Source organism: Leptodactylus fuscus, chromosome 5 (assembly GCF_031893055.1).
Source record: "Leptodactylus fuscus isolate aLepFus1 chromosome 5, aLepFus1.hap2, whole genome shotgun sequence".
NCBI classification, from domain to species: Eukaryota; Metazoa; Chordata; class Amphibia; order Anura; family Leptodactylidae; genus Leptodactylus; species Leptodactylus fuscus.
In genome coordinates this window covers 142,134,242-142,161,103 of record NC_134269.1, presented here as the reverse complement: position 1 = coordinate 142,161,103, position 26,862 = coordinate 142,134,242, and the positions used below count along the sequence as shown (strand labels likewise).

General features: G+C 39.6%; 1 protein-coding gene across 1 annotated transcript in view; it reads right to left on the bottom strand.

The window, feature by feature from the left end:
* The window catches only part of CAPS2 (calcyphosine 2), a 58,060-nt gene that overhangs the window by 9,902 nt on the left and 21,296 nt on the right, over positions 1–26,862 (bottom strand). Inside the window, exons 8-14 of the mRNA XM_075274349.1 lie at positions 24,179–24,301; positions 22,882–22,949; positions 20,775–20,888; positions 18,958–19,032; positions 14,509–14,604; positions 9,160–9,253; positions 4,774–4,892 (exon numbers count right to left, since the gene is read on the bottom strand). Of these exons, the coding sequence (XP_075130450.1) occupies positions 4,774–4,892; positions 9,160–9,253; positions 14,509–14,604; positions 18,958–19,032; positions 20,775–20,888; positions 22,882–22,949; positions 24,179–24,301 (689 nt within the window). The remainder of the gene's footprint in view (positions 1–4,773; positions 4,893–9,159; positions 9,254–14,508; positions 14,605–18,957; positions 19,033–20,774; positions 20,889–22,881; positions 22,950–24,178; positions 24,302–26,862) is intronic.

Genomic DNA, 26,862 nt, shown 5'->3' with positions numbered 1-26,862 from the left:
GATGCATAAAGAATATTCAGTATGAAACTTACAAGGAGCACGGATAGATATATTAAGGTATACTCCTTGTGAGGTACATTCTTTCTGAGGTATATACTGTGAATGCAGGGACATGAGTCCAGTCCTTTTACCAGAAGCCAATCACTTCTAGTTGGAAACCAAGGCGGTAGGACAGAAAGATACTAAGCTAATGTTCTTCTCTACTATAGTTTCTTAGGACAGTGCAAACCAGTATCAGTGTGTTTCTGGCCTACATGTGAATACACATTTAAAAAAGAATTCTGTTCAATAAAATCAGATATAAGGTCTAATAATTACATTTTCTATTATTATTTCTTATGCAAAAAATTATTCACTATGGATGATATACTACCCTGTAATGTACTATTTAAATCAAAAGAAAAAGACATGATTCTGTCTATAGCACATTACTGTTGATATTGATTCATTCAGTATTTAGGTATTATGCTGTCGGCACTGACAGAGCTGTGTATTATAATTTAGTGGTGAAGTCTGTTTATATCCATGTCTGGCCATGAGGTCTTCCAAGATCTAGTAATTAGAGATGTAATTAGATTAATTATGCAGGTGCACTGAAAACAAGAAGCCAATATTATTTCCAAGTTTCCATAAATGGAAACAGAACTCAACAGTAAGTGCAGGAAATGTCATTACAGACACGTGGAACATTCCCATTTAATGCATTGCTGTTCATACTTGCTGTTTACAGGGTGTCTACCACCTCCTCCAAGCATATTTGACTGTCAACATTGTGTTACAGAGCACATTACAGAGATCAACAAGATGCCTTTGTTATATACCTCCTTTTGTAAATTTGGAGAAAGACAACTTTGATGTCTTATGCAAATGAGACAGTTGTTTCACAGGGGATGGACATGAAACATATGTTACCAATCTGACTTGCCATCTCCTCCCTGTGCCCTTGCAGTGGGAGTTGATCCTCCCTGTGCTATGATATTGCTCCTACTTGAGTAAAAGCAGTATTCCCGGGGCTGAGAGCCCGCCCACAGGGCACCAACTGCCTTATTTGCATACAAATCCACAGTTGTTTTTCTCCAAACCTACAAAAGTGACCTACATGACATATGTATATTGTTTATCACTGCAATTTGTTCTGTAACATGGTGGTGACAATAGAACATGCTTGGTAAGGTGGTAGACCCCCTTTAAGTTTTGTTTTCCACATCTAATAATAGTGATAAAGATCTATTTGCATGCATGTTTCCTAGCAGGATTTTACTATGATTCTCATAAAGCATGGCAAAATATTTGAAACAACAACGTTGTATGTATAAACCCTAAATAATGAAGCAGGGGATTGAATAACCTATATGACTGGAATTTAGACTATACTGCAACAATTGAGAAATATAAAGATTAAAGTGACCTACTGATTCTATATAACATTTTTAACACAACATGGGATACGTATCACAGAACGGAATAAACCTACTAGAAAAATAAAACTTAACTTTTAACATGGTATTAAAAGGTGGGCATATCATCAAAAAGTGAGCATCTAAGATGGTATTAATGTACCTACAAATAGCTTGTGGAGCTAATCACTGAGACCCTATCATCCTACACAAGGATATAGCATGAATGTAAGGGGTTAATATGTCAGAATACACAACCCCTGCACAAGATATTGTATCAATAAGACCCTATTGTAAGAGCCCATGATACATATATAATATCACAGGGAATATGTGACCCATAACCCCTAACCTGTCGGATAATAGGGTCCTAAATTCTACTAAAGTAGATATTAAGTCCACAGAAGGTACTAAACACAAATATAGACCGAGTATAGCACAGACAGACAGTGTGTGCTGGGCTAGCTAGCCCCACTTATAATCACAATTCAGCCTAACCTTGATGAAAAGTCCTGAATCTAGTAGGCTGAAAAGAGCTCCATTTTACAGCTCATAGGTGTATATGGCGACAGCTATTAGTACAGACACTATGTGTATATGGGGATAGCTATTAGTACAGACACTATGTGTATATGGGGATAGCTATTAGTACAGACACTATGTGTATATGGGGATAGCTATTAGTACAGACACTGTGTATATGGGGATAGCTATTAGTACAGACACTATGTGTATATGGGGATAGCTATTAGTACAGACACTATGTGTATATGGGGATAGCTATTAGTACAGACACTATGTGTATATGGGGATAGCTATTAGTACAGACACTATGTGTATATGGGGATAGCTATTAGTACAGACACTATGTGTATATGGGGATAGCTATTAGTACAGACACTATGTGTATATGGGGATAGCTAGCAGTACAGACACTATGTGTATATGGGTATAGCTATTAGTACAGACACTATGTATATATGGGGATAGCTATTAGTACATACACTATGTGTATATGGGGATAGCTAGAAGTACAGACACTATGTGTATATGGGGATAGTTATTAGTACAGACACTATGTGTATATGGGGATAGTTATTAGTACAGACACTGTGTATATGGGGATAGCTATTAGTACAGACACTATGTGTATATGGGGATAGCTATTAGTACATACACTATGTGTATATGGGGATAGCTGTCCCTGGAATGTAGCAGCAGTGGTTAACTCAAACACAATGTGTGTATAAGGCAGCTGTTCAGCCAAAGCTAACTGTAAAGCTCAGATCCTGATAGAAATAAAAGATACTGAGTCTAGCAGGCTAAAGCAGCTCAAATACATAGCTCATTAGCTCAACACGTTAACACGTTTCCGCTCCCCTATTATCAGGTAGATTCATTAGGAGCAATATAGGAATGAGGCTAGGAGCAAGGCTAAGTAACCTAACACTGCAGTCTTCTAAAGCCTCTCATGTATGGAGCGCTACATAGATGAATATATGCAGTCAAAACTGAAGTTCCCAGGGCACTAATGGTGAGCCCTGGTACTTCAGAATAGCCAACGCTTACACTGAGCTCTAGCCACTTGATAAAGCCGAGCTACATACATACACCACGCCCTTAAACTGTGCCCCGCTGGACTGCAGCCAATCAGCAATAGTTATGCCCCCACCAATCTCCAGAGCATCATAGGGGGAGTGGCCTATCTCCGTTGACAACACATATGGTAAACACAAACCAGAAAGGCTGAAGCTAGATCTAAAACTTGGCGTTACTATAAGAGGGTATCGATAATATCTTAAAGCCTGGTAATTCTATTGCAAGCAGTGTATCACTAGATCATGCCCCACTAAGATAAATGATTAGATCTATAATACTATAGATCTTAATACTATATTAAAAGTTACATTTTATTTGGATTTTTCTAGTACATTTGTTCCATTCTGTGATACACTTTGTTAGCAGGAATAAAGACACACCCCGTGATTTAACATGGGAAATGTATAGATAAAGTACCTGGTACTGCAATCTTCGCAGACTACCCTATGTACACTATGCTGCAGTAGTGTGAAATGTCCCTTTCTCTGCTAATGCCATCTTTTTTGAAGAGCGGCAGGGCTTAGCTGGAGAGAGCTGGGTCACTCTTATGGATTTATTAAAACACACCAGAAAACCACTATGAATTATTGCTCATAGTTGGGATAAATTTAAATTTTTGCTGCACAGGCTCAATAAATATGTGTCAAATTTAATCCAATGCCTCTTAATAAATTTGGTATACCATACTCCAATGCTACTTATTAAGACTGGCATATAAAAATCCAACCTTAATAAAATTTTTCTTATAATGAGACAATATCAAAGCAGTCAGAGAGCCAGCTTACATTCACTTTTCATGGCTATATTATATTTATATTTGACCTATTTAAGAAGATAGAGTTCTTTATTGAATGCAGAGTCTGTAGGTGCATAACAATTTCTGCAGCTTAGAGGACCTTTCATCAGATTGGGCACAGGCAGTTCTATATACTGCTGGAAAGCCGACAATGCGCTGAATTCAGTGCACTATCGGCTTTCCCGATCTGTGCCCCGGGTAAAGCACTATCGGTCCCGGTACCGTAGCTCTTTACAGTCAGAAGGGCGTTCCTGACAGTATGTCAGGTATGTCCTTCTCCACAGCAGCGCCTATTGCACTGTACAGTGTGAGCGGGGAGGAACGCCCCCTCCCTCTGCTCACAGTGCTCGTCCATAGACAAGTATTATCAGGAGGGGAGGGGGCGTTCCTCCCCGCTCACACTGTACAGCGCGATAGGCACTGCTGTGGAGAAAGATGTTCCTAACAGACTGTCAGAAACGCCCTTCTGACTGTAAAGCGCTACGGTACCAGGACCGATAGCGCTTTACCCAGGGCACAGATCGGGAAAGCAGATAGTGCACTGAACTCAGCACACTGTCGGCTTTCCAGCAGTATATGGAACTGCCTGTGCCCAACCTGATGAAAGGTCCTCTTTAAGAGGAGTGATGTTAAATGGACAGCAGAAGGTGAAAGTTTGTTCTTGTGTAGTTCTTCTAGTTTTTATGCCCTCACTGGTTGCTGTGTCCAACCATTGCACTACCATAGTATCTGAGTTCTGAAATTTCTGCTGGAAGTCTGCGACACAAAGCCTCATTGCACCATAATCTTCACAAAATGGCTTAATTGTAGTTTAATACGAGAAAATAAAAAAACATAAAAAAAAACAAATGTGAACAAATACATATATTACTGTATTAACTGCACTGCACACTAATAGAAAAATGAAGAAAAAAACAAGACAAAAGAAGGGCAGTCAGTAAAAGTTACATGTAGCCACTTCCGAATACTGCATCTCCTTACCTTAAGGAATTCAAAGCTTCCTCATCAATTGCTGTGATCCGAATGGTAAGTATCGGGTTTTGCCTCAAGCTTTCTGAAAGACTTTGATGTTCTGCTGTCAAGAATGTAAGATCTGCTCCCTGCAAAGATCAAATTAAAGATTATAAGCAAGAGCTATTCATTCTACCAGTACTCGTACATTACCCGAGCTAATGAAAACCTTATAAATAAAAGGAGATATACATATAAAATCTTGCCATGACATGATTATTATCAGCATTCCCAGATTCTCAGCATTATTTTTAAAATACATAAATACCTGTCTTCTGGATATATCACCAATTTTAGGTCACTAAACTGATTTCTATGGGGGATACTAAATCTACATTCTAACTTCGGGTAGGATCGAGATACAATTTTGGATCTGATTAGATGTGACTATCTCTTGTCCAGCAATGTACTTATTTTCACATTACATTGACAGCTTCCAAAAGAGGGCAAATTTAAATGAATAACCTTCTTGCTTAGTCAATAGTTAATATGGCTTCTGCATGGAAACCCATCAATCTTTCTCCATTTGTCCGTAATTTAAGTTCCCCAATTGTTTTCTCTTAGCCACCCCTTGTCTGTCCATTTTTCAGTAATAGTATGTGACAATATAATAGAGCAAGTGCTGGAGATTATAAATAGGAGAATACAGCAGGAGACTCTCTGAATATATAACTCAGATTGAAAATTAGTGGAACTTTCAAAGCCAATTTCAGATGATAAAGCAAACAAACAAACACATAAAAATGGCTCAAGAAGTAATTCTTGTTACGATACATTGTGGCAGGATTCTTAATTCAAGGTCTTAGCTCAGCCCCTTGAGCCAAGTCTTAGGGAGCGTTCACACAGAGTAAACGAGCGTGTATTTTTGCAAAATACACGTGTAAAAATAAGACTCCCATTGACTTCAATGATATTTTTTACACGTGTAAAAATACACCTGTAAAAATACGTCTGTAAAATGTCATTGAAGTCAATGGGAGTCTAACTTTGCAAAAATACATGTGTGTTTACTCCGTGTGAAGGCTCCCTTAGGGTGAGTGCACACTGAGTTTTTTGTTGCTGATTTTGACGCAGAATCTGCCTCAAAATCAGCCTCCAAAAGAAGCCTCGTAATAGAACTCTATTGGGAGGCTTTTTTTGGAGGCTGATTTTGAGGCGGATTCAGCCTCAAAATCAGTGCCAAAAACTCTGTACATAGCTAAATCTGAAAGTTTCCTTTTCAGATAAAAGGAGAGGTTCACAGAAAATGTGTAAAAGAAAAAAATAAAAACATGAGAAATTTTTAAACTGATCGGGTCGTCTTATAAATAAATGGCTTACAATGATTATTAAGCACAGAGTAATGCACAACTTCGCCCCTTCGTATTATTGTTTAGAAGAGGTGAAAATTACAGGCTTAAAGCTGAATGAATAGGTATCTAACAGCTCGGAACTTGTAGACATTGTAACTTTTTATTATTTTTCTTTGTAATAATGATTTGGCTCTTATTTTATGGGAACCATAAATTACTGATATTAGTCTTGGCCATGTCCAGTTACAAACTAAATGGAGGTCTTGAACCTGGATACTGACACTGGGGCTATCATCTTGCTGGGAAATACATTTTCTACCAAGTCCCTTGCAGGCTGCATCCAGTTTCCTTCTAAGATTTCTCTGTATGTTAGAACATTCATTTATGTATTTGTTTTTCTGTTGGCTTTTATCTACATTTACAGTATACTTTCTATTACCTTTCAGGGACTACCTTTAAACATTGTATATGAATTACTAACCATGTAACATATGGATGTTATGGGTCTATATGTTTGAGTGTCTCTCTGCTCTGAATCAATAATTGGGATCCCTACCTCGAAGTACAAACATTCTAATGGGGTATGTAGACATAGTATGTCTTCATAAGTGAACCTGTCACCATATCAGTTCATTATGCAATAGTTATATTTAACATTTCTATTGAAGCCTGAAATACAAAAAGACAAAAAACTTGAGTCGTCAGTAGTTGATACCTTTTTAATGGCTAACTAATAATGATGACAGATTACAAGCTTTCGGGATAACTCTGATCCCTTCCACGGGTATAGTATGTCCTCATATAGTAGGTATAGTATGTCATCGAGTATAAGCCGTCCCAAATATAAGCCAAGGCCCTTAATTTTACCACAAAAAGTGGAAAAACTTATTGCCTCGAGTATAAGCCTAGGGGGGAAATGCAGCAGCTACTGGAAAATTTCAAAAATTAAAATGGTCGGAGTTTTTGGGTGCAGTAGATGCTGGGAAAGGGGAGGGGGTGTTTTAGTTGTCTGTCTGCCCCTTCCCTGAGCTTGAGGACTGGAATTTTTTTTCCCCCACTTGGAATTCAGCCTGGATGAATATAGAGTATCTGCAATGCTCCTAATTAACCCCTTTCCGACGGAATAGGAGCACTGCAGACCCTATATTCAGTAGACCGGGCACTCTCGGACACAGGAATACCTAATGTGTATATGTTTCACAGTCATTTTCTACTTTTGTATGTATTCTAGGGAAAGGAGTGATTTAGAACTTTTATTATTTTATTTTTTTTCAAGCTTTTTTTCCCCCCACTATTTTATGGGAGATTCTATACATTGATATTGCGGCTGGTCATAGACCCCCCCCCCCCCCTCCTAAAAAATTTTTTAAAAAATATTTTTTTTTGCTGACTCGAATATAAGCTGAGGGGGCTTTTTCAGCACAAAAACTGTGCTGAAAAATCTGGCTTATACTCGAGTATATACGGTATATAAAGTCTTGCCATGACGTGATTATTATCAGCCTTTCCAGATTCTGAACATTATTATTATTATTATTATACCTGAAGAAGGGATCAGAGTTATCCTGAAAGCTTGTAATCTGTCATCATTAGTTAGCCATTGAAAAAGGTATCAACTACTGAAGACTCAAGTTTTTTGTTTTTTATATTTCATACCCACTGGCTAACACGGTACGAAAACATACTTTTGCCTTATATTGAAACCTGGCAATAGAGTCTGCAGACAGCTGTCGTGGCAGATACTGTGACAACAGCACTGCCAACTCAGTTGAAAGAATAAAGCCATTTAGTATTGCATCTCGTGTTAAAGAGGACCTTTCACCACCTGGGGTACATGCGGTTTTATATACCGCTAGAAAGCAGCCAGTGCTATTGACTTTCCCTTTCTGTACCCCCGGTGAAGAGCTATCGGTACCAGTATCGTAGCTCTTCACTGTCAGGAGGGCGTTTCTGACAGTCAGTCAGGAACACCCTCCTCACAGTAGCGTATAGTATTCGTCTATGGACGAGTACTATCAGGAGGGGAGGGGGCGTCCCTCACCACTCTCACAGTACAGCACAATAGATGCTACTGTGAGGAAGGCCGTTCCTGACTGACTGTCAGAAACATCCTTCTGACGGTGAACAACTACGGTACCGGCACTGATAGCTCTTCACCCGGGCACAGAAAGTGAAAGCTGATAGTGCGTTGAATTCAGCACACTGTCGGCTTTCTAGTGGTATATAAAACAGCATGTGCCCCGGGTGATGAAAGGTCTTCTTCTGGACAATGGAATGGGGCCATGCTGTATTTCCCTACACCAAAGGCAGCCAGGAGCACCACCATACAGAGAAGACTTGGAAGAGCCATTCCAATGTTATTAGGAATTATCCACTGTTTACGAATGCATTTTTGCAGTAAATAAAGAAATCAAGTTATAAGTTATAAAACATTTTGGGCACAGATATCAAGAAACTCATAATGAGGACACTACATATCGAGAAAAAAATCAATGTACATTTCCAGTGACCCCAATTGAGTGACAATGCAATTGATATCTGAGTGATATCTGTATACCAATCAATTGTATTTAGGCAATGAAAAGACAAAATAAAAGTGATGGTGTCATGACACAGACATGTATTTGATCGCTTGCTACTAAAGCATACTCTTTATAAATTCTATCAATATGTCTACACAAAATGGCTATTTTTACAATAGCTGGAAACCACTAAGATTTATCTAATCTATTCACTGTCTGTGAAGACATCATGACCCATAATGAATTTGTCTTCTCCCTGACACACACAATTATTTATGTTTCATATAGCGGACAGAGGGCAAGAAGTAATGACAGCCCTGAAAGAGAGTGCACAGCATCCAGATAAATTAGTACAATTACCGTCCTCATAAAGCATCCAGAAATCGTATGTGTCCACATCAATGAAATGGCTTTCTTTCTAGTGAAAAGAGCCTGACATTTCCCAAGCACATGTTTCTAAGATGGCAGGATCGGCCACTGCACATTGACAGGACACGACACAACACATATAAACCTGAGTCGGTGATAAATAGTAAACTTACGGGATAAAAGTCTTCAATCCTATACGGCTTTCCTTTTCTTTGCCCACATTTATGAAGATATATTCCTTTTTGGATGAAAGGTAATGCATTTGTCCTTTAGGAACAATAAAGAAGAAACCAAAATCAATTAAACTCTCATGGTACAAATAAAGACCATGAAAATATGGCATAATAAATGGAATCTTTCCTCAAGGTTGTGAACAACTATCTGTCCATGGAACTTAAATGCATAAATACATAGAACACGTTATAAAGCCAATCTAGTAAAAGTAAACTTTGTAAAATTAAATCTAGCTAAAAACAGGGAAATGAATAAATATCTTACAGGTGAAGCACCTTGTGATAAATCCCACACATAGGGTTAATATACAGAGGGCACAATAACTGCTTCTAGCATAAGATAATATGAGAGTGTATAACAAGACAGCACCTGGACCTTGTAGAAGAGACCCCACTCTCTAAATGCCTACACCATCTCCGCTAAGACCGTCTTATTTATTTATAATGCTTATTTGTATAGCGCCATCATATTTCACAGCGCTTTACAGACATTGACAATGACTCTCCAATATAGGGCTGACAATATACACTCACCGGCCACTTTATTAGGTACACCATGCTAGTAACGGGTTGGACCCCCTTTTGCCTTCAGAACTGCCTCAATTCTTTGTGGCATAGATTCAACAAGGTGCTGGAAGCATTCCTCAGAGATTTTGGTCCATATTGACATGATGGCATCACACAGTTGCCGCAGATTTGTCGGCTGCACATCCATGATGCGAATCTCCCATTCCACCACATCCCAAAGATGCTCTATTGGATTGAGATCTGGTGACTGTGGAGGCCATTGGAGTACAGTGAACTCATTGTCATGTTCAAGAAACCAGTCTGAGATGATTCCAGCTTTATGACATGGCACATTATCCTGCTGAAAGTAGCCATCAGATGTTGGGTACATTGTGGTCATAAAGGGATGGACATGGTCAGCAACAATACTCAGGTAGGCTTTGGCATTGCAACGATGCTCAATTGGTACCAAGGGGCCCAAAGAGTGCCAAGAAAATATTCCCCACACCATGACACCACCACCACCAGCCTGAACCGTTGATACAAAGCAGGATGGATCCATGCTTTCATGTTGTTGACGCCAAATTCTGACCCTACCATCCGAATGTCGCAGCAGAAATCGAGACTCATCAGACCAGGCAACGTTTTTCCAATCTTCAATTGTCCAATTTCGATGAACTTGTGCAAATTGTAGCCTCAGTTTCCTGTTCTTAGCTGAAAGGAGTGGCACCCGGTGTGGTCTTCTGCTGCTGTAGCCCATCTGCCTCAAAGTTCGACGTACTGTGCGTTCAGAGATGCTCTTCTGGCTACCTTGGTTGTAACGGGTGGCTATTTGAGTCACTGTTGCCTTTCTATCAGCTCGAACCAGTCCGGCCATTCCCCTCTGACCTCTGGCATCAACAACGCATTTCCGCCCACAGAACTGCCGCTCACTGGATGTTTTTTCTTTTTCGGACCATTCTCTGTAAACCCTAGAGATGGTTGTGCGTGAAAATCCCAGTAGATCAGCAGTTTCTGAAATACTCAGACCAGCCCTTCTGGCATCAACAACCATGCCACGTTCAAAGGCACTCAAATCACCTTTCTTCCCCATACTGATGCTCGGTTTGAACTGCAGGAGATTGTCTTGACCATGTCTACATGCCTAAATACACTGAGTTGCCGCCATGTGATTGGCTGATTAGAAATTGAGTGTTAACGAGCAGTTGGACAGGTGTACCTAATAAAGTGGCCGGTGAGTGTACTTTCCCTATCAGTATGTCTTTAGAGTGTGGGAGGAAACCGGAGTGCCCAGATGAAACCCACACAAACGGGGAGAACAGACAAACTACTTGCAGATGTTGTCCCTGGCAGGATTTGAACCCAGGACTCCAGCGCTGCAAGGCTGCAGTGCTAACCAGCTTAATGAGTTTCAAAACATTTGTGCAGATTAATTGAAATGGTCTAAAAGCAAAACCATAACAACCAGTTACAAAATAAAAGCTTACTCCGGCTTGGTTGCTATGGGCATCTAAGGCAGTGTTTAATAAATCTGCCCCATTATGTTTATAATGTACTATATTACTTTCATAAGACAGCGTCTCTTAGGCTACAAAGACATGACCATATTCATGCAGCCAGGTCGTGTTTCTTCCAACACATCAAATTCAAGAACAGACAGGTGGGATATATTCAGAAACTTTTAGTCTTATTGCTGTGGCCTAATATATATATTATATCTACACTCTGAACATCTGTGTGATCAGTGTGTTTTGCATCCACAGCAGTTAGTATGGGGGCAGTCAAGTGACTTTTCTAGCTGCATTCTCTTCTACATTATTTGTGTGCAAAGGTAAGTGCTTTCATGTCCGACGCAGAAAAAGAAGCGACCGGGAGAGCAAACACACGAGTAAATCACATGACCGCCACCATTTTCATTGCTACACACAGAATCTGTGGGAGGCAGTGTCCCTGAACTGGGTTCAGCATTAAGAAATGAGGGGTTATGGTTTCCCTATGCCATTGCTTTCGACATTTTATAGATTTATTCAGAAAGTGACCAACCTCTTTTAAAGAGATGTATAGCTTCATGATACAATGAGAAAAGTATACTTACACAAAACTGGAAAATCCCTTTAAAACTACATTACTGAATCATAAGTTCGTCTCACTCACTAGATGGCAAAAGCTATGGCTCATTACCTAACACAAAATTTATGACTGCTCTAACAATTGGAAAAAAGGGCAGAAAGTTGATTTGTGGGAATAAACAGAAAGTCAATTAGCCACAAGAGCCTCATATATCCACTAAAAGTCAATAAGATCTGGCAGCCATTAATGTTGGAAATCCCAAAACTAGCTAGTAGCAGAATTAGCATAAAGGAAGAGGATCGGGCACTTCTAGAATGGCCTACAGAGTCACATGTAAAACACAATTTACACTATACAATTGTAAACAACCACAATGTGTTAGATACATATTCAATCAAAGCTTCTGAGAGGTAAAAAAAATTGTGAGTTTTTAAATGGCTTTAAAACAGTTAAAGAAGGAATACTCACCTCACTAGTCCTCCGCTGCTCCTGATGCAACGCTTCCCTGGGCCCCACTAATCTCTATAATCCACTAAAAAGCCTGTTACACGTGGAAACCCGAGGACCCTATAGACCCATGGCTGCCAACCTATGGCACACGTGCCAGATGTGGCGCTCAGAGCCCTCTCTGTGGGCACCCATCTGTGGAACGAATTATATTGTGTGGAGACCACTGTGGAGCAGATTTACTGTGTGGAGATCACTGTTGAGCAGATTGGACTGTGTGGGAACCCGTCACTATTTATATCACACAGTATCTGTTTTATAGCAGACATGATATTAGTACAGGCTGTAATAACATCACTATAAAACAGATCCTGTGTGATGTAAAAAGTGAACATTAATTATTCAAATTTATGCCAAATGCAAACTTCTCCTTTTCAGTACAAAGTTGTTTGTATCATTGAAAGCTCTGTAAAGCTCTCTGTCTCTAAAAGATTCACAATCACTGCTATAGACTATAATAGGGTCTGTTGGATTTTCGCTGTGTTTTTGCCCGAAAAATGCTGAAAGAAATGTCCTTCTTCAGGACATTTCTCTCCACATTTTTCAAGCAAACATGGGGATGGAAACCCTGAACAGAGTTCAAATGCTGGTGTGAACCCAGGCTGAGCTGCAGTAACGGCACCTGGCCATGGGACTATCTGATTCCAGCAATGTGCACTTTACAATGCTAAGGCTTAGTTCACACAGAGTTAACGCGCGCGTATTCTGACACATATACACATGTCAGAATGTGAGTGAGTGCTTACGGGCACTACACATTGAAATCAATGGGATGCTTTTAGCCGTAGGATGTCGATGAGCTGAATACATAGGCGTTTAACGCTGAGCTCCGGCATTTGTAGCCATGATGTGATGACGTCACATCACGCCTACAACTATGTGTATGAGTGAGAGCGGAGAGAGCGGCGGGGGAGCGATGGAAGGTGAGTGTAAATGTTTGTTTGTTAAACATTAAGGTGGAACATAATGTAGGGGGCCTATGACACTGGGGCAGATGGGAGGGGGGGGGAGAATGGCATGAGATTGGGGCAGATGAAGGGGGGGAGAACGGCATGACACTGGGGCAGATGAAGGGGGGGGAGAACAGCATGACACTGGAGCAGAGGAAGGGGGGGGGGGCAGCATGACACCAGAGCAGATGAAGGGGGAGAACGACATGACAGTGGGTCAGATGAAGGGGGGGAGAACGGCATAACACTGGGGCAGATGAAGGGGGGGAGAATGGCATGACCCTGGGTCAGATGAAGGGGGGAAGAACGGCATGACACTGGGGCAGATGAAGGGGGGGGAAAACGGCATGACACCGGGGCAGATGAACGGGGGGGGGGGGGGGGGGAGAACGGCATGACACTGGAGCAGAGAAAGGGGGGGGGGCAGCATGACACCAGAGCAGATGAAGGGGGGGAACGACATGACACTGGGTCAGATGAAGGGGGGGAAAACGGCATAACACTGGGGCAGATGAAGGGGGGGGAGAATGGCATGACCCTGGGGCAGATGAAGGGGGGAAGAACGGCATGACACTGGGGCAGATAAAGGGGGTACATGAAACTGGGGGGATATGAAACTAGGGACAGAGATGGAGGACATGGGAACATGAAACTAGGGGAAGATGAAGGGTGTATATGAAACTGGGGGAGAGATGGAGGGGGGACATAATTTACGGGTGACTATAGGAGGAATATGCTATGTGGGAGCACATGAAAAATGAATGAGAATGGACGGAGTCAACATTAAAGTGGGTGGAGCCAGATTTGCCACAGCGCGCCGCACATTTTGTCCCTCTTTCTACTTTTCAAAAGTTGGGAGGTATGTCCTATGTATACCTTCCGTACATCCACCTGGAGCTTTGCAAATGCATGCTGTATACTGAACATGTTTGCAAAATATTACTAAGGTCTTCCAGTTAGGCAACATTACATATGAAATTGGGACAGGTTTCTTGGCAAGATTCAAGTGACAACTGTATGGAGCAGTCTTCATAGCCTTAGAGCTGGCAAAGAATATGCCTCATGTAAGAGCAGTGGGCAGATGCTGGGTAGGGCTGCCTAGGAAAGCACTGACGCTGGAATGGTTAAAATGGTCCAAATGCACATAAAGATACTTAGTTATGTCTGTTCATTTATATAACAAGCATTTCCTGCCTTCAGCCACATTTTCTTAGTTGCAGATAACCCCTTTAACTATTGTATTATTTCAGCTTACCTGTTTTTGCCAAACTGACGGTATTCGTAAATTGTAACAGACTTGTCATGTATGAAAAAGAACCCAATAAGCTCCCTGCATGCATCACGACCGTTTCTAAAGACAGATACAAAGGATTACAAATTTGTATTAAACAAGCTGCAATTATTTATTTGGGGTATGGGAAGGCATGGAATTAAATATAACCAAAGCTTCATCAAACCAGGACAATGTGTTAGAAAAGGAAAACCAATAAGCGTTCATCACAAAATAGTAATAGTCTTTTATCAAGGAACCATTCTGCTCAGATACCATCATAGTGAACACAACCATTCATTTTATTTTCAAAAATAACATGAAATGTCTTTGTGGTGTCAACTCATAGTTAAGAAATAACCCAAATAGTTGGGGTGTCTAAATATATAAGCCATTATCTCATTGCCTATTAGCAATGACTGTCCCTATTTGCACCTACTGTAATCAAATAAAAAAAATAAAACATAACTTTTAATGGTTTCCATAATAATAAAAACAACAGGTAGTGCTTTACAATTAAGGTATGATATTATTCCACAGTATGTATGTATGTATGTATGTATGTATAGGAGATTCGGTCAGCGATATGCGGTATGGGAAACTGCAATACCCACAAATATTAAATAGCACAGGCACTGCAATTCAAAGGAATGAGAAATTGACCACATCTAGTTAGGTCCAGAAATATTTGGACAGTGACACAAGTTTTGGCATTGTAAATGTTCACCTCAACATATTCATCAATAGTACTGATATGGGCGGGCTCACACCTGCGCCCGCTCTCCGCTTTGCAGGTTTCCGTCTTCTGCCTGAGAAACTGGACAGGAGACGGGTCGACGGAAACCCAGCTGTCAGTTTTCAAACCCATTCACTTAAATAGGTTTGCAAAGTGACCAACCGTGAGCGTCTTGTGCGTCTCCGCACTTGGGAAATGAGCAGAAAAGCCCAGTGGCCATAGAAACGAGAGTGTCAACAATGAAGTAAATAAATTAATATATTTGCCAAACAAAGCAGTTTTGATAAAGCAATGTATTTGGGAAAAGTCTTAAATCCACATAAACTAGCAGTATAGATAGGATGCTTTTCATGAGACAACCCCTTTACACATTATTAAGGCACTTTATTACTACCTCCATATGTCTCACATACTAGTAACTCTTATATGGGGCACACGGGTTAATGTGAGGGATATTATGGGGTTAACTGCTATTAATATGAGGCACGTGGAGTTACTAAATCTAAATTAACAACCCCAAATGCCTGACATTAATAGGAATTGTAACCCCAGCATGTACCTGTGTGTTTTACTTTCACTTTACTTTAACTTCACTCTCCTCGATGCAGACACAGGAGCAGGGACCTGCCGCCTCCCGGGCACAGGACTGCAAGGACCTGCATAAATTAAGTGAAAGGGGAGTGTCCTATATCATTACTGTAGTAACCACTGAAGGACACTCCCCCTTCACTAAATTTATGCAGGTCCTTGCAGTGAATGTGCTGCCTGACTCGAGTATAAGCCTAGGGGGTATTTTTCAGCATAAAAACTGTGCTGATAAAGTCGGCTTATACTAGAGTAAATACGGTATATATTCCAGGGTCTTAAACTGTGAGGATGATGCCATCACAGGCAATGAAAATGGAACCAACTACTGTTAATAACATTGGGGAAGGTAATGGGGGCATGGTAACCTGAACGTGAGAGAGGGGGAATTATATACAGTATGTGAGAGAGTCGGGCTATAGGTAGTAGATTATATGACTGAAAGAGGAGACATTTTCACAGAAGAACAGGAGGGTGGGAGTTTGATAAATATGAGGTCACATGGTAGCTCTCAATAGTATCTGCAGGATGAGAAGAGAGACATCTCCTGTATATAAAGCAACTCATACTGAGAAATAAAGGTCACACTGTGATCATGCTGTCTTTCAGACAATATGAGTAAATATAAATCACCATAGTGTGCCTTTAAAAAACTAAATTCACAAAAAAAAAAAAATGTTTAAATTCACTTGTTATGCTCCTGTAGTCATCGGAAATATAGTGCCATTACTTGCATCTAGCATGTCCTTGGATATCTATTACAAAGCAAGAGAAATAATCCACTTAGGATCTAGCATTGTTAGCCTGTTACTCAAATGAAAGCAAAGCTGCAATGCCCCTAAGGTAATAATAATGTGAATTGCTGAGATACGCAGACGAATTAGCTATTCCAACTCCTTCTAAGTAGAAAGAGAGAAAAAATGTGGGCGTCTTGTTTAAAAAAAAAGTCACACCTAACAAAAATGTAAAAAATATGGAAATAGATCTCCAGAATCAAAAATACTTACCAATTTTATATATATATATATATATATATATATATATATATATATATATATATATATATATAAAACAATATCTCATAAGGTCACTGTGGAACACGACTATCTCTTGTGTCTGAAGGCTTTCATGCAGTTACTCAGACACGAACGGTATACAGTTACAACATCCTGACACATTACATGCTGCTTGTGGTATTGCAGCATTATTATTGGTAATAACACACACACTGTGAGGAAATGTCTCAAAAACATCTAAAACCAACCATTTTACATTGTGACAGTCACAGGACTGTTAACTGTTCAGTAAATCTATTTTTATTGCTATATTACTATCCAAAGGAATGGTTGCTGAGAAATAAATACAGATTAGCGGTCTGCTTTCCTTTGGAAATGATCTTAGCTGTATTTATATCTGATATATGTATTGAAAGTTACATGACCCAGTAGTCCACCTATTATGAGTGGAAACATAAAAGGGATTATGTAGCAGTCTCACAGTCATGAAATCAATTCCTGGGCCTGCTCTGTACAGACAGCATTCACACTGAACAATGCCTGCACAATCCTGCTGCTTCTTGCTGTGCACTTGGGATATTCTGAAAATAATTCTGCCCTTATGTGACCCAGTTATACCTGAATAAATGATCTGCTTAAAATTGGGCTATGTGGGGCGAAAAAATGAACGCTTCTAACAGACGGAAAAAAAAGAAAAAAGAAAAGAAAATCACAAAAGGAGATTTCACAACCTGTTGCAAAACGGAAAAAAAGATGTGTGCCATCCATGTACCGAAACCATACATTGGGATGTATATTGGGATATAAACTCCAAAGCACCCCTAGTTAGTCAGCCATCAATAGGCCATTGATATCAACGTCCACAGAAGTCCTATGAAGTTGTAAAGACATAGACACTGCAAGTTATCATTGTTGGGGGTCTGTGCGCTGTCACCCCCAAGTAGCTAGATGTAAATTAAACTGGGCATCACACTTTACTCGAAATCTACAAAAGAGCGCATGCTGGCTTCTATTCAAGTAATAGAAGCAGTTCTGCAATTCCCTGAAAAAACTGCTACGCAGAGGGTTTGTCTGGTGGATTCTGTTAACCCCTTAAGCCCCAATGACAACTTCATTTCACTTTTTTCCTCCCTACTTTCCAAAGGCCATAACTTTTATTTCAGTCATGCCATGTGAGGGCTCATTTTTAAAGGATAAATTGTATTTCATAGTATTTCATAAATTGTATTTCATAATTTAATATTCCATATAAGGCAGTGGGAGAAAAGGTGGAAAAATATTCAAAATAGAAAAAAATTTAAAAAAATGCAATTCCACAATTTTCTTACAGACCTTATTTTTACAGTGTTACCTTGCTCTAAAAGTGACACATTTCCATATGTACCATATATTTTGAAATACATTCATTTCTATTACAAGCTACCTATGGCAGCGTGCAATAGGACCGCAGCAATGATAGGTTGTCATGACAACCAGGAGTCTATCACCATTCTGCAAAGGCATTCCAAGGAGGCAGCATTTGGTCCAATATGGCAATGCCAATATGCTGCTACTGTTGAAGTGCCTTGGTCGCAATTGACAGAGACATCTACAGGATTAGTAGCTGAGATTGCTACCGACACCACCCGATCGGGACTGATATTGGCGGTTGCCTGCTGTATAATAGGGAGGGTAGGGAATGGGCTCAGCTTCTGTTCTGAGCCCTCTTGATACCACCGCAGGGACACAATGATGTACAGGAACATCATGTGTTGCTAAGGCAATAAAGGGAGTCTACCAACTTACCCAAGCAAATTCAAATGCCGCCACCATGTTACAGTTGTAAACATACCTTTGTTATGCATATTGTTGTTGACGATTTGGAGAAAAACAACTTAGAAGTCCCCACTCCATTGCACCAACTGTCTCATTTGAATAACAATTCAAAGTTGTTTTTGTTCAGATTTAAAAAAGTGATATACATAACAGGTATATTGTTTATTACGGTAATGTTCTCTGTAACACAAAGGTGGCAGTTGAATATGGTTGGGGATGTGCTAGAATGCCCTTAAGCAAGTTGACAGAGACAGGACACAAATTATTATTTATGTATACTACCTGGATACGATTCGTGCATCAAACCTCAGCTTGTTGGACAACATATTTTCTGTTAGTGTTGAGCTTGTTTTTATCCTATGAAAAGAAATTATAAAATTAAACTTCCCATATATTAGGAGACACACAGTGTACTGGGCTTCAGTATATACAGAACTGTTGACACAAACCACACTTACATTTGTGTTAGTGAGCAAATTACAGCTTTAATTTTAGCGACTTAAGGTGGTAGCCAATTTTGGCCTTTTGTACTCATGTACACAGAACCATAAGCAAAAGAAAGAAAGAAAGAAAGAAAAGAAAGAAAGAAAGAAAGAAAGAAAGAAAGAAAGAAAGAAAGAAAGAAAGAAAGAAAGAAAGAAAGAAAGAAAGAAAGAAAGAAAGATAGAAATCTCAGCTTACTGAGAAATGCATTGTATAGGAAAACAATATTAAAGTTATCTACCTTTTCTACATATTTGTAGGATGACACAGAAGAAATTGCTAGATAAATATTAAGGAAAGTGGAGAAGAATAAGAAAAACATAAATTAACAATTAAGAAAATAATACAGAAAGTGAAGAAATAGATACAAAGACAACACTTAGCAACACTTGGACCTGAATGCATTTGAATTATATTCTATGGTTCTCAAAAGCAAGATGCAGGATAAAAACGTCATCTTTCTAAATACAGCCTTAAAGTGGCAACCATAACAAATTTTTAGTCACCAAACCATATAATACTCACCAGTGCCTCACACACAGTATAATGCTTTACCCAGTGACGCCATAACACAGTATAATTATCTCCGCTCACGGTATATATGATTCTCTCTACAGTGCCCCACACACATACATACACACACACACACTATACATGATGTGCTGACCAGTGGCCACCACCGTTCATAATGCTCTCGTGAATGACTCCCAACGTTTATAAAGCTTTCCCTAGAGCCCACCCTTTATAATGTTATTCACAGTGCTCGTCCTTTATAACCCAGTCCCCAGTGGCTCCCATCCACTATAATCAAGTCCCCAGTGGCTCTCAACCTTTATAATCCAGCCCCAGTGGATCAAACCCTTTATAATCCAGGCCACAGTGGCCCACACCCTTTATAATGTAGTCCACAGTGGCCCACACCCTTTATAATCCAGTCCACAGTGCCCTAAACCCTTTATAATCCAGGCTCCAGTGGCCTAAACCCTTTATAATCCATTGCCCCAGGTGCCCACACCCTTTATAATCCAGTCCACAGTGGCCCCCACTATTTATAAACCAGTCCCCAGTAGCACCTACCCTTTATAATGTTGTCTCCAGTGGCAGCTGTTACATGAGAAAACAGTAATACTTAGCCAGTCCCATTCCACAGAGTTCTGAGCTGCTCTCCTCCTCTTGTCCTGCACCAGACATTACTAGCAGCTACTTGAATGATTGAGCGGGAAGCTGAAGTCTTTCTATTTCACTATTCTATTGATTCTATTTAAAGACAAAGCAGCCATACATGCTGCTGAGTGTGCCACGACTGGGGCAGTGCGGTGGCAGCAGGGTTGGTTGCAAATGACTTTTCAGTTTGCACATTTTTAGTTGTTTTGGCAACCATTTTGATCACCATCTGGAGCCCTGCCTGAACAGATAAGCTAGGGAATACTTTTGTATGCATCCACTAAACCCGTCCTTATACAGACAATAAGTAAATGAAATCTACCGGTATATTACTGTAAAAATAGTGCTTGCATTAGACCACTTGCTTGTACCTAATGAGTGGGATAACTTATCTAGTAAAGTAATAATATAATAAACCACAAAGGATGAATATTTTAAGAGTCAGCCATTACTTGGTTTCATGTAGCGTTCTCTTTCTGAAGCGCAGAGGGGCAGATGTCAGGTCTTGCTGAGGATTATTCGAAAAGGATGTGTTTACATTTTGTTCAGGGTCACTAATAACAGCCCTAGAAAAACAACATCACATGTACTTTCAGCTAGAAAAGCAAAATGCAAACATTGACATTATACTAATTAGAAAGGACTGGCAATAAATACAATGAAACTATTAACTGAGTAAACAAACTTTACAAAAGAGGTTGCTTGCTGTGTTCAGCTATAATTGCTTGCTCATGTCACTAGCTCATTAATCTCCAAAACAGGAATTTTACATTGGCGAATCTGTTTTTCATACTTTTTATTTGAACACTGGAATATGTGGTATAACTGGTTCTTCTTTCCTCACTCGTTATATGTGATAAAAAAACTAAAAGTGTCTTCTACTATATACACTCATTCCCTATGCACAGAACAAAAGATGCATCTGATGGCTCAGGTTCAACAACTCGGACCCCCAGTGATCAGGAAAACAGAGGTCTGCAAGTGCCCCTGAGTCCTCAATGTGAATGGATATCCAGTGCACCATTCATTTCTATGAAACTACCGGGACAGCAATAGAGCATAAATGGTATTTGTTGGAAAAACCCTTTACATTTTGCTGTGAATACACTAAGCATTGTAACATTCCATTTAACAGTTGCAAATGTAGAAGAACTAAAGACTTCAAGATAAATGAAAAGATAACTTCATTCATTTCAACAGGTGTTTTAACAGGTGCTATGGCAGACAGAGGGAATCCATTGTTACTCAATTAGCCATGGATACCATTGACTAAGATCCCATGCATAAGACCGCAATATTATCCATAATTGCGGATAAAAGTATGGACCCATATATTTCAATGGGCCCACACAAAGCCATAGTTTTTACCACAAATTCTGTATACCTGTCTGCATTTGCAGCTCGATCTCTGGGTCAGTAAAAACCATGTATGACACCTAGATACCAAACCGGATATCATCTGTGCTGTATTCACTGGCCCGTAGATTGCACATGGTCGTATGCATGAGGCCTTACAAGGAACCTATGACTGTTGAGGCCATTAAGTGGCTACAGTGGCCACATTCTGACAGCCTGGAGATAAAGGCTTGGAGGAACCATTTAGTGTGGCAAAGGTGTGTTTTTTAAAGAGTATTTTCTGCTCAAACAGTGGGCTGTAGATTTGTAAGCAGTAATGTGACCCTTTCAGTTCCTTGGGACAAATTATTAAATAAGTTAGCAGTAGATAAATTATACATACATACATATAAGTCAATGTCTGGCCTTTTATTCATACAGCTTTCTGCAGATTAGTGTCTGGTATGGCTTTAAGGGGTTGGTCACTTTCAGACCAATATTAAGAGACAAATGTTATTGTTTGTACAATAAAGTTGTACAATTTTGTTGTATCAATTCCTCACGGTTTTCTAGATTTTGGCTTGCTGTCATTCATTCTGTTACTTCTAGTGGATAAAAGTCTGACCACGGTCATGTGATTTACGGTCCATGGTCATGTGATGAGCACACAGGTGCACAGCTGATTACCAGGCAGATGTCTGATTACTGTGCTATGACTATAACGAGCGGCACCTGTGTCCTCATCACATGACCATGGACCATATATCACATGACCATGGTCAGAGTTTTATCCACTAGAAATAACAGAATGAATGACAGCAAGCCGAAATCTAGAAAACTGTGAGGAATTGATACAGAAAGTATATTGGAAAATTGTACAACTCTTTATTATACAAACTATAACATTTGTGTCTCAATATTGGTCTGAAATTGGCCAACCCCTTTAAAAAGAGCTAATTTGCATTTGGTTTTCCCCATATGGAATATAAGACTTCTTATGCTTTCATGGTCCTTACCCTAAGGAGAAACAGTGCCCCTGGGATAAATAATAGCAATCACAAGAGGGAAGGTCATAGATAAGCTATTTTACAGTCCTGCATGGTATTTTGGGAGGCTGGTTAGTAGACACTTAACTCAGTCTTAAAGATGTACTGTAATATAGTAAATGTAAAGGGAACAGCCTTGATGACACTATATACACAGCATTAAGAATGGTTAATATACCTAGAAAGATGGTCTATCATAACTTGCTCTACAACAGATTGTTTCCTTCTCTCCGCAGCCAAGTCCTCCTGCAATAATGTCCGGGCGAATGAAATAAAAAGGCAATGCGATTAGCAGAAAGTAAGATAATCAGGTTGTGTAGCATTACAAGATAGTGTTCAGATTTACAAGTGACATGAGGATTTCATTCTGCTATTCCAAGGAAACTGTTTGCTTCCAAGGCTTCTGCCAGACACCCGTCATGAGCAAAAAAATCCAGGCATATCCTAAAGCAGCTGAAATGTCAGCAACATCTCCAATTAAACTCAAAATCACACAGTAAGAAAACACACTAAATCCCTTCAGCATTTGTACATTGACAGCACATTGCTTAGCAGTGCATAAAAGTGTACGTACACTAAGTAAAACTAAGCAGTGCTGTCTGTTATTGCCCCTCCCAGCAGTAAAGAAACCCCTTATGAAATCTATGCGGCCTTACTTAATACGGGCAAAATTGATTTATTTTCACCAAAATAGCAAAGGGGAAGATTTACCTGACATTTTCTCTGAGTTATTATTGTACAAAGATGAACATGCAGCACAGACAAGATGGATACTGTTATAATATGCTGATGTGTTGCTGTTCTGTGGGTTCTCAAACACATAAATGGGTATCAAAACTGGTGAAGTTACTCATGGCCACTAATCAGATCCCATATTGTCTACACATTCAACAGGCAACGCTGTAAGCAACAGGGAGCTCACTAACAAAACTCTGGCTCCTTTAATCGTAAAGCCATTTATCATATGGAATAACACAGGATGCCATGGAAGGCCCGATTCACATCTGCGTTCGGGCCATTGCATTCCCCTGTCCGCATGAAATATGCGGAGAGAAAAGTCCTACAAGCAGCACTTTTCTCTCTGCATTTTTCATGCGGAAATCACATAGACCCTATTATAGTCTTTGGGGTCCACCGGTTTACTAAGGTAAACACTTTTTTATGCAGATTAGGTTTCCAATTTGGGGATTCCCCAAGCGGACTTCCCGAATGGAAACCTGAACACAGATGTGAACCGGGCCGAAGGAGATTGGTGGTTTCTACAAGTGGAATAATACTTCTAATGAAAATTGATGTAAGTGGTAAGTGAAGGATGGAGCTTCACTTTAAATGTTAATGTGAAATGTGAAGAAGCAGCTATACTCTGTATGTAGGATCTTTTCCCATAATTGTATTTACTTACTGGAAAGCTTATGTGGTATAAAGCTCAATGCTACAAAGTGGATTATAAACGCACATATTGTTGTAAGACTTACAGCTTCCAGCTTCCTCAGGCTATGCTGTGCTGTGTATGGTTTGCTAGTATAACAGTGTTGAAGGTAAACTTTATCATCCAATGGAGTTATCATAGGAAAAACTCCATCCTCAGGTCTTCCACCCTGTTGACAGCAGAACAGCAAATCACTTTATGGGTCAATTGGATTTTGTTATGAAATGCCACAATAAAGAAATAATAGCATTAGACCCTGTACTGTTGAATTATTAGGTTTTTGGGTTTGTTTTTTAACGTAATCTAGCATCTTAAAAATGACTATTGTATTAATTTCTGCAACTCTTTCAAAAGAGTGACCTTTTTCACTTGGATTTCTGAGAAGATAAACATGCGCCCATATACTTTGGTTTACATTTGGAATATCACTACTAAGTAGGATTCTTATGTCTATATTCTCTTATATACACTACTGCTAAAATGTGTGTGGTTATACATATAAACATATAAGCTGTAACACAATGACAACCCTAACATAAAAAAAACTCATATAAAAGTTATCTAATAGCCGCTCATTCTTTGTGAATAAACATATACTCGGTTGCTCTTAACACTCCTATTAAAAAGTCAATTTAACGTCTCCCCTGTCATAAAAACACATAACTGACTGGAATATCATATTACATTTACCATATTTCCAATAAGCCATTATGGCGGGTTTCACATATGCTTTCCATCAATACTCATCTGTATAAAACTTGTTCAATAATGACATGACAATGTAAATTGCCACTAATATTAATAATAAATGTAGACTTACTCTTAATTATGACTAGGATGGAGGGAAAAAGCCATCTGCTTGTATTACGTGAAATGAGATGTGACTTTTTGTTCATTCTAGTACTGACTGCATTCATTGCCCCCTATTTTCTCTCTAATTTCTTGCAAATATCTGAGCACCTTTCCAAAAACAGTGGTGATGCGCTCCTTTGTTTCTGTGATTTCAATAAGCTCATTGAAATTTTGTATAAAAGTCACTTTGGACCATAGTTTTGGAGTCATACGCTGCACTACTCTCCAGTTACTTATAGGAGTCTGAGTGTAACAATGTACATTCTCCGAAAAACTAACAAAATATATGAACACTAAATTGTAATGCCTGGTTCACATCTGTGTTTGGTAATCTGTTTGTGGAGTCTGCATGGGGACCCACCGAACAGAATACCGAATGAACTACCAAGCGGAGAGCTTATGAGAGCACATGGACCCCATAGACTATAAGGGGGTCCGTGTGCTTTCCACACGGCGTCCGCACGTAACATGAAAACAGAAAAGTACTTTGTGATCTGCTTTCATGTCTGCATGACTCGTGGGGGCGGCATGCGGAAAGCACATGGACCCCATTATAGTCTATGGGGTCCGGGTGCTTTCACTGCACACCGCTTGCCAATGCGTTCAGTAGTCCGTTCGGGGGGTCCCCATGCGGACTCCCTGAACAGATTACCAAACTCAGAAGTGAACCAGGCGTAACTTTTAATAAAGTCTGATTAAAAAAACATAAATGTGCTGAATGGTTTGTTGACCACAGTAACAGGGTAGCGGCCTTCTTCACCAAAAAAATAGGCTTTTGCCTATTGTGGGTAAATCCTAAAACCCCCAGTAAAATGTTTTAACGCTATGTGTATCTAACCTCCAATTAGTCAGGATATCAGCCAGATAGAGAAACTCAAGTACTCAGTCTACATCTCCATTAAAAATCCCCTAGTCAAGTGATAACTACTGTCACCATACACCAGGGCAACAATATCAACCTAGAGGTAGTGACTTAACCCGAATAACTAAACCCAGGTGCCAATACTAGAGCCTCAGGCTCTGCCGTTCTGGCTAGCTTGTATGGACCTAGTGAACAATTTCTAATAGGACCTGATGCGTTTCCGCTTGAAGTTATTTAAGTTTCATAGGAGGTATTTATGATAGATTAGCGCAGAGACCTATGAAAAAAAAAAAAAAAAACAGGCGTGAAAGCAGCCTTATTGTGAAGTTATATTCGCCCTCCCAAGTAAATGTAAACTGCCCTCCTCTTTGATGCACACAGTGTTTCCTGTATGAACAGGAAGTCAAACTCATTATGGCAGTCTATGGGAATCAGATAAAGGTTCTAATAGACCTGCATTGTGATTTTGACCTGTTCACACAAGAAACACTGTGTGCATCAGAGAAGAATAAGGGAGGTCAGTGCTTCAGAGAGTGACTTCACATTAAAGCTGTCAGTATGTTATTCAGTAACATTACATAACCCATAAGCTCATTAGTAAAGTGTAGGGTGGGGGTTTTACTTCTTTAAATTGGTGGGGAACCAAAAATAGCAAAAAAAAAAAGTAATCAAAGAGTCCTACATACCAAAAATTGGCACCAATAACTACTACATCTTGCCCCATAAATAATATAGAACTAACATATATCTGCCAACTAAATAGTAAATTATATGTGACATTTTATTTGTAAAAGCAGTAAATAAGAATAAAACCAATATAAATATGATATTGCTGTAAAGGTAATGACTGGCCGGACAGAGTTGCCATGTCATGTTTAATGCAGAGTCAACACTGTAAAGACTAAATACAAAAAAGTGATATAGAATTGTGTGTTTTTTCACATGGACCCCCCCCCCCCAAAAAAAAAAAAGAAAGAAAGAAAATCTAATCCAAACATTATACACTCACCGGCCAC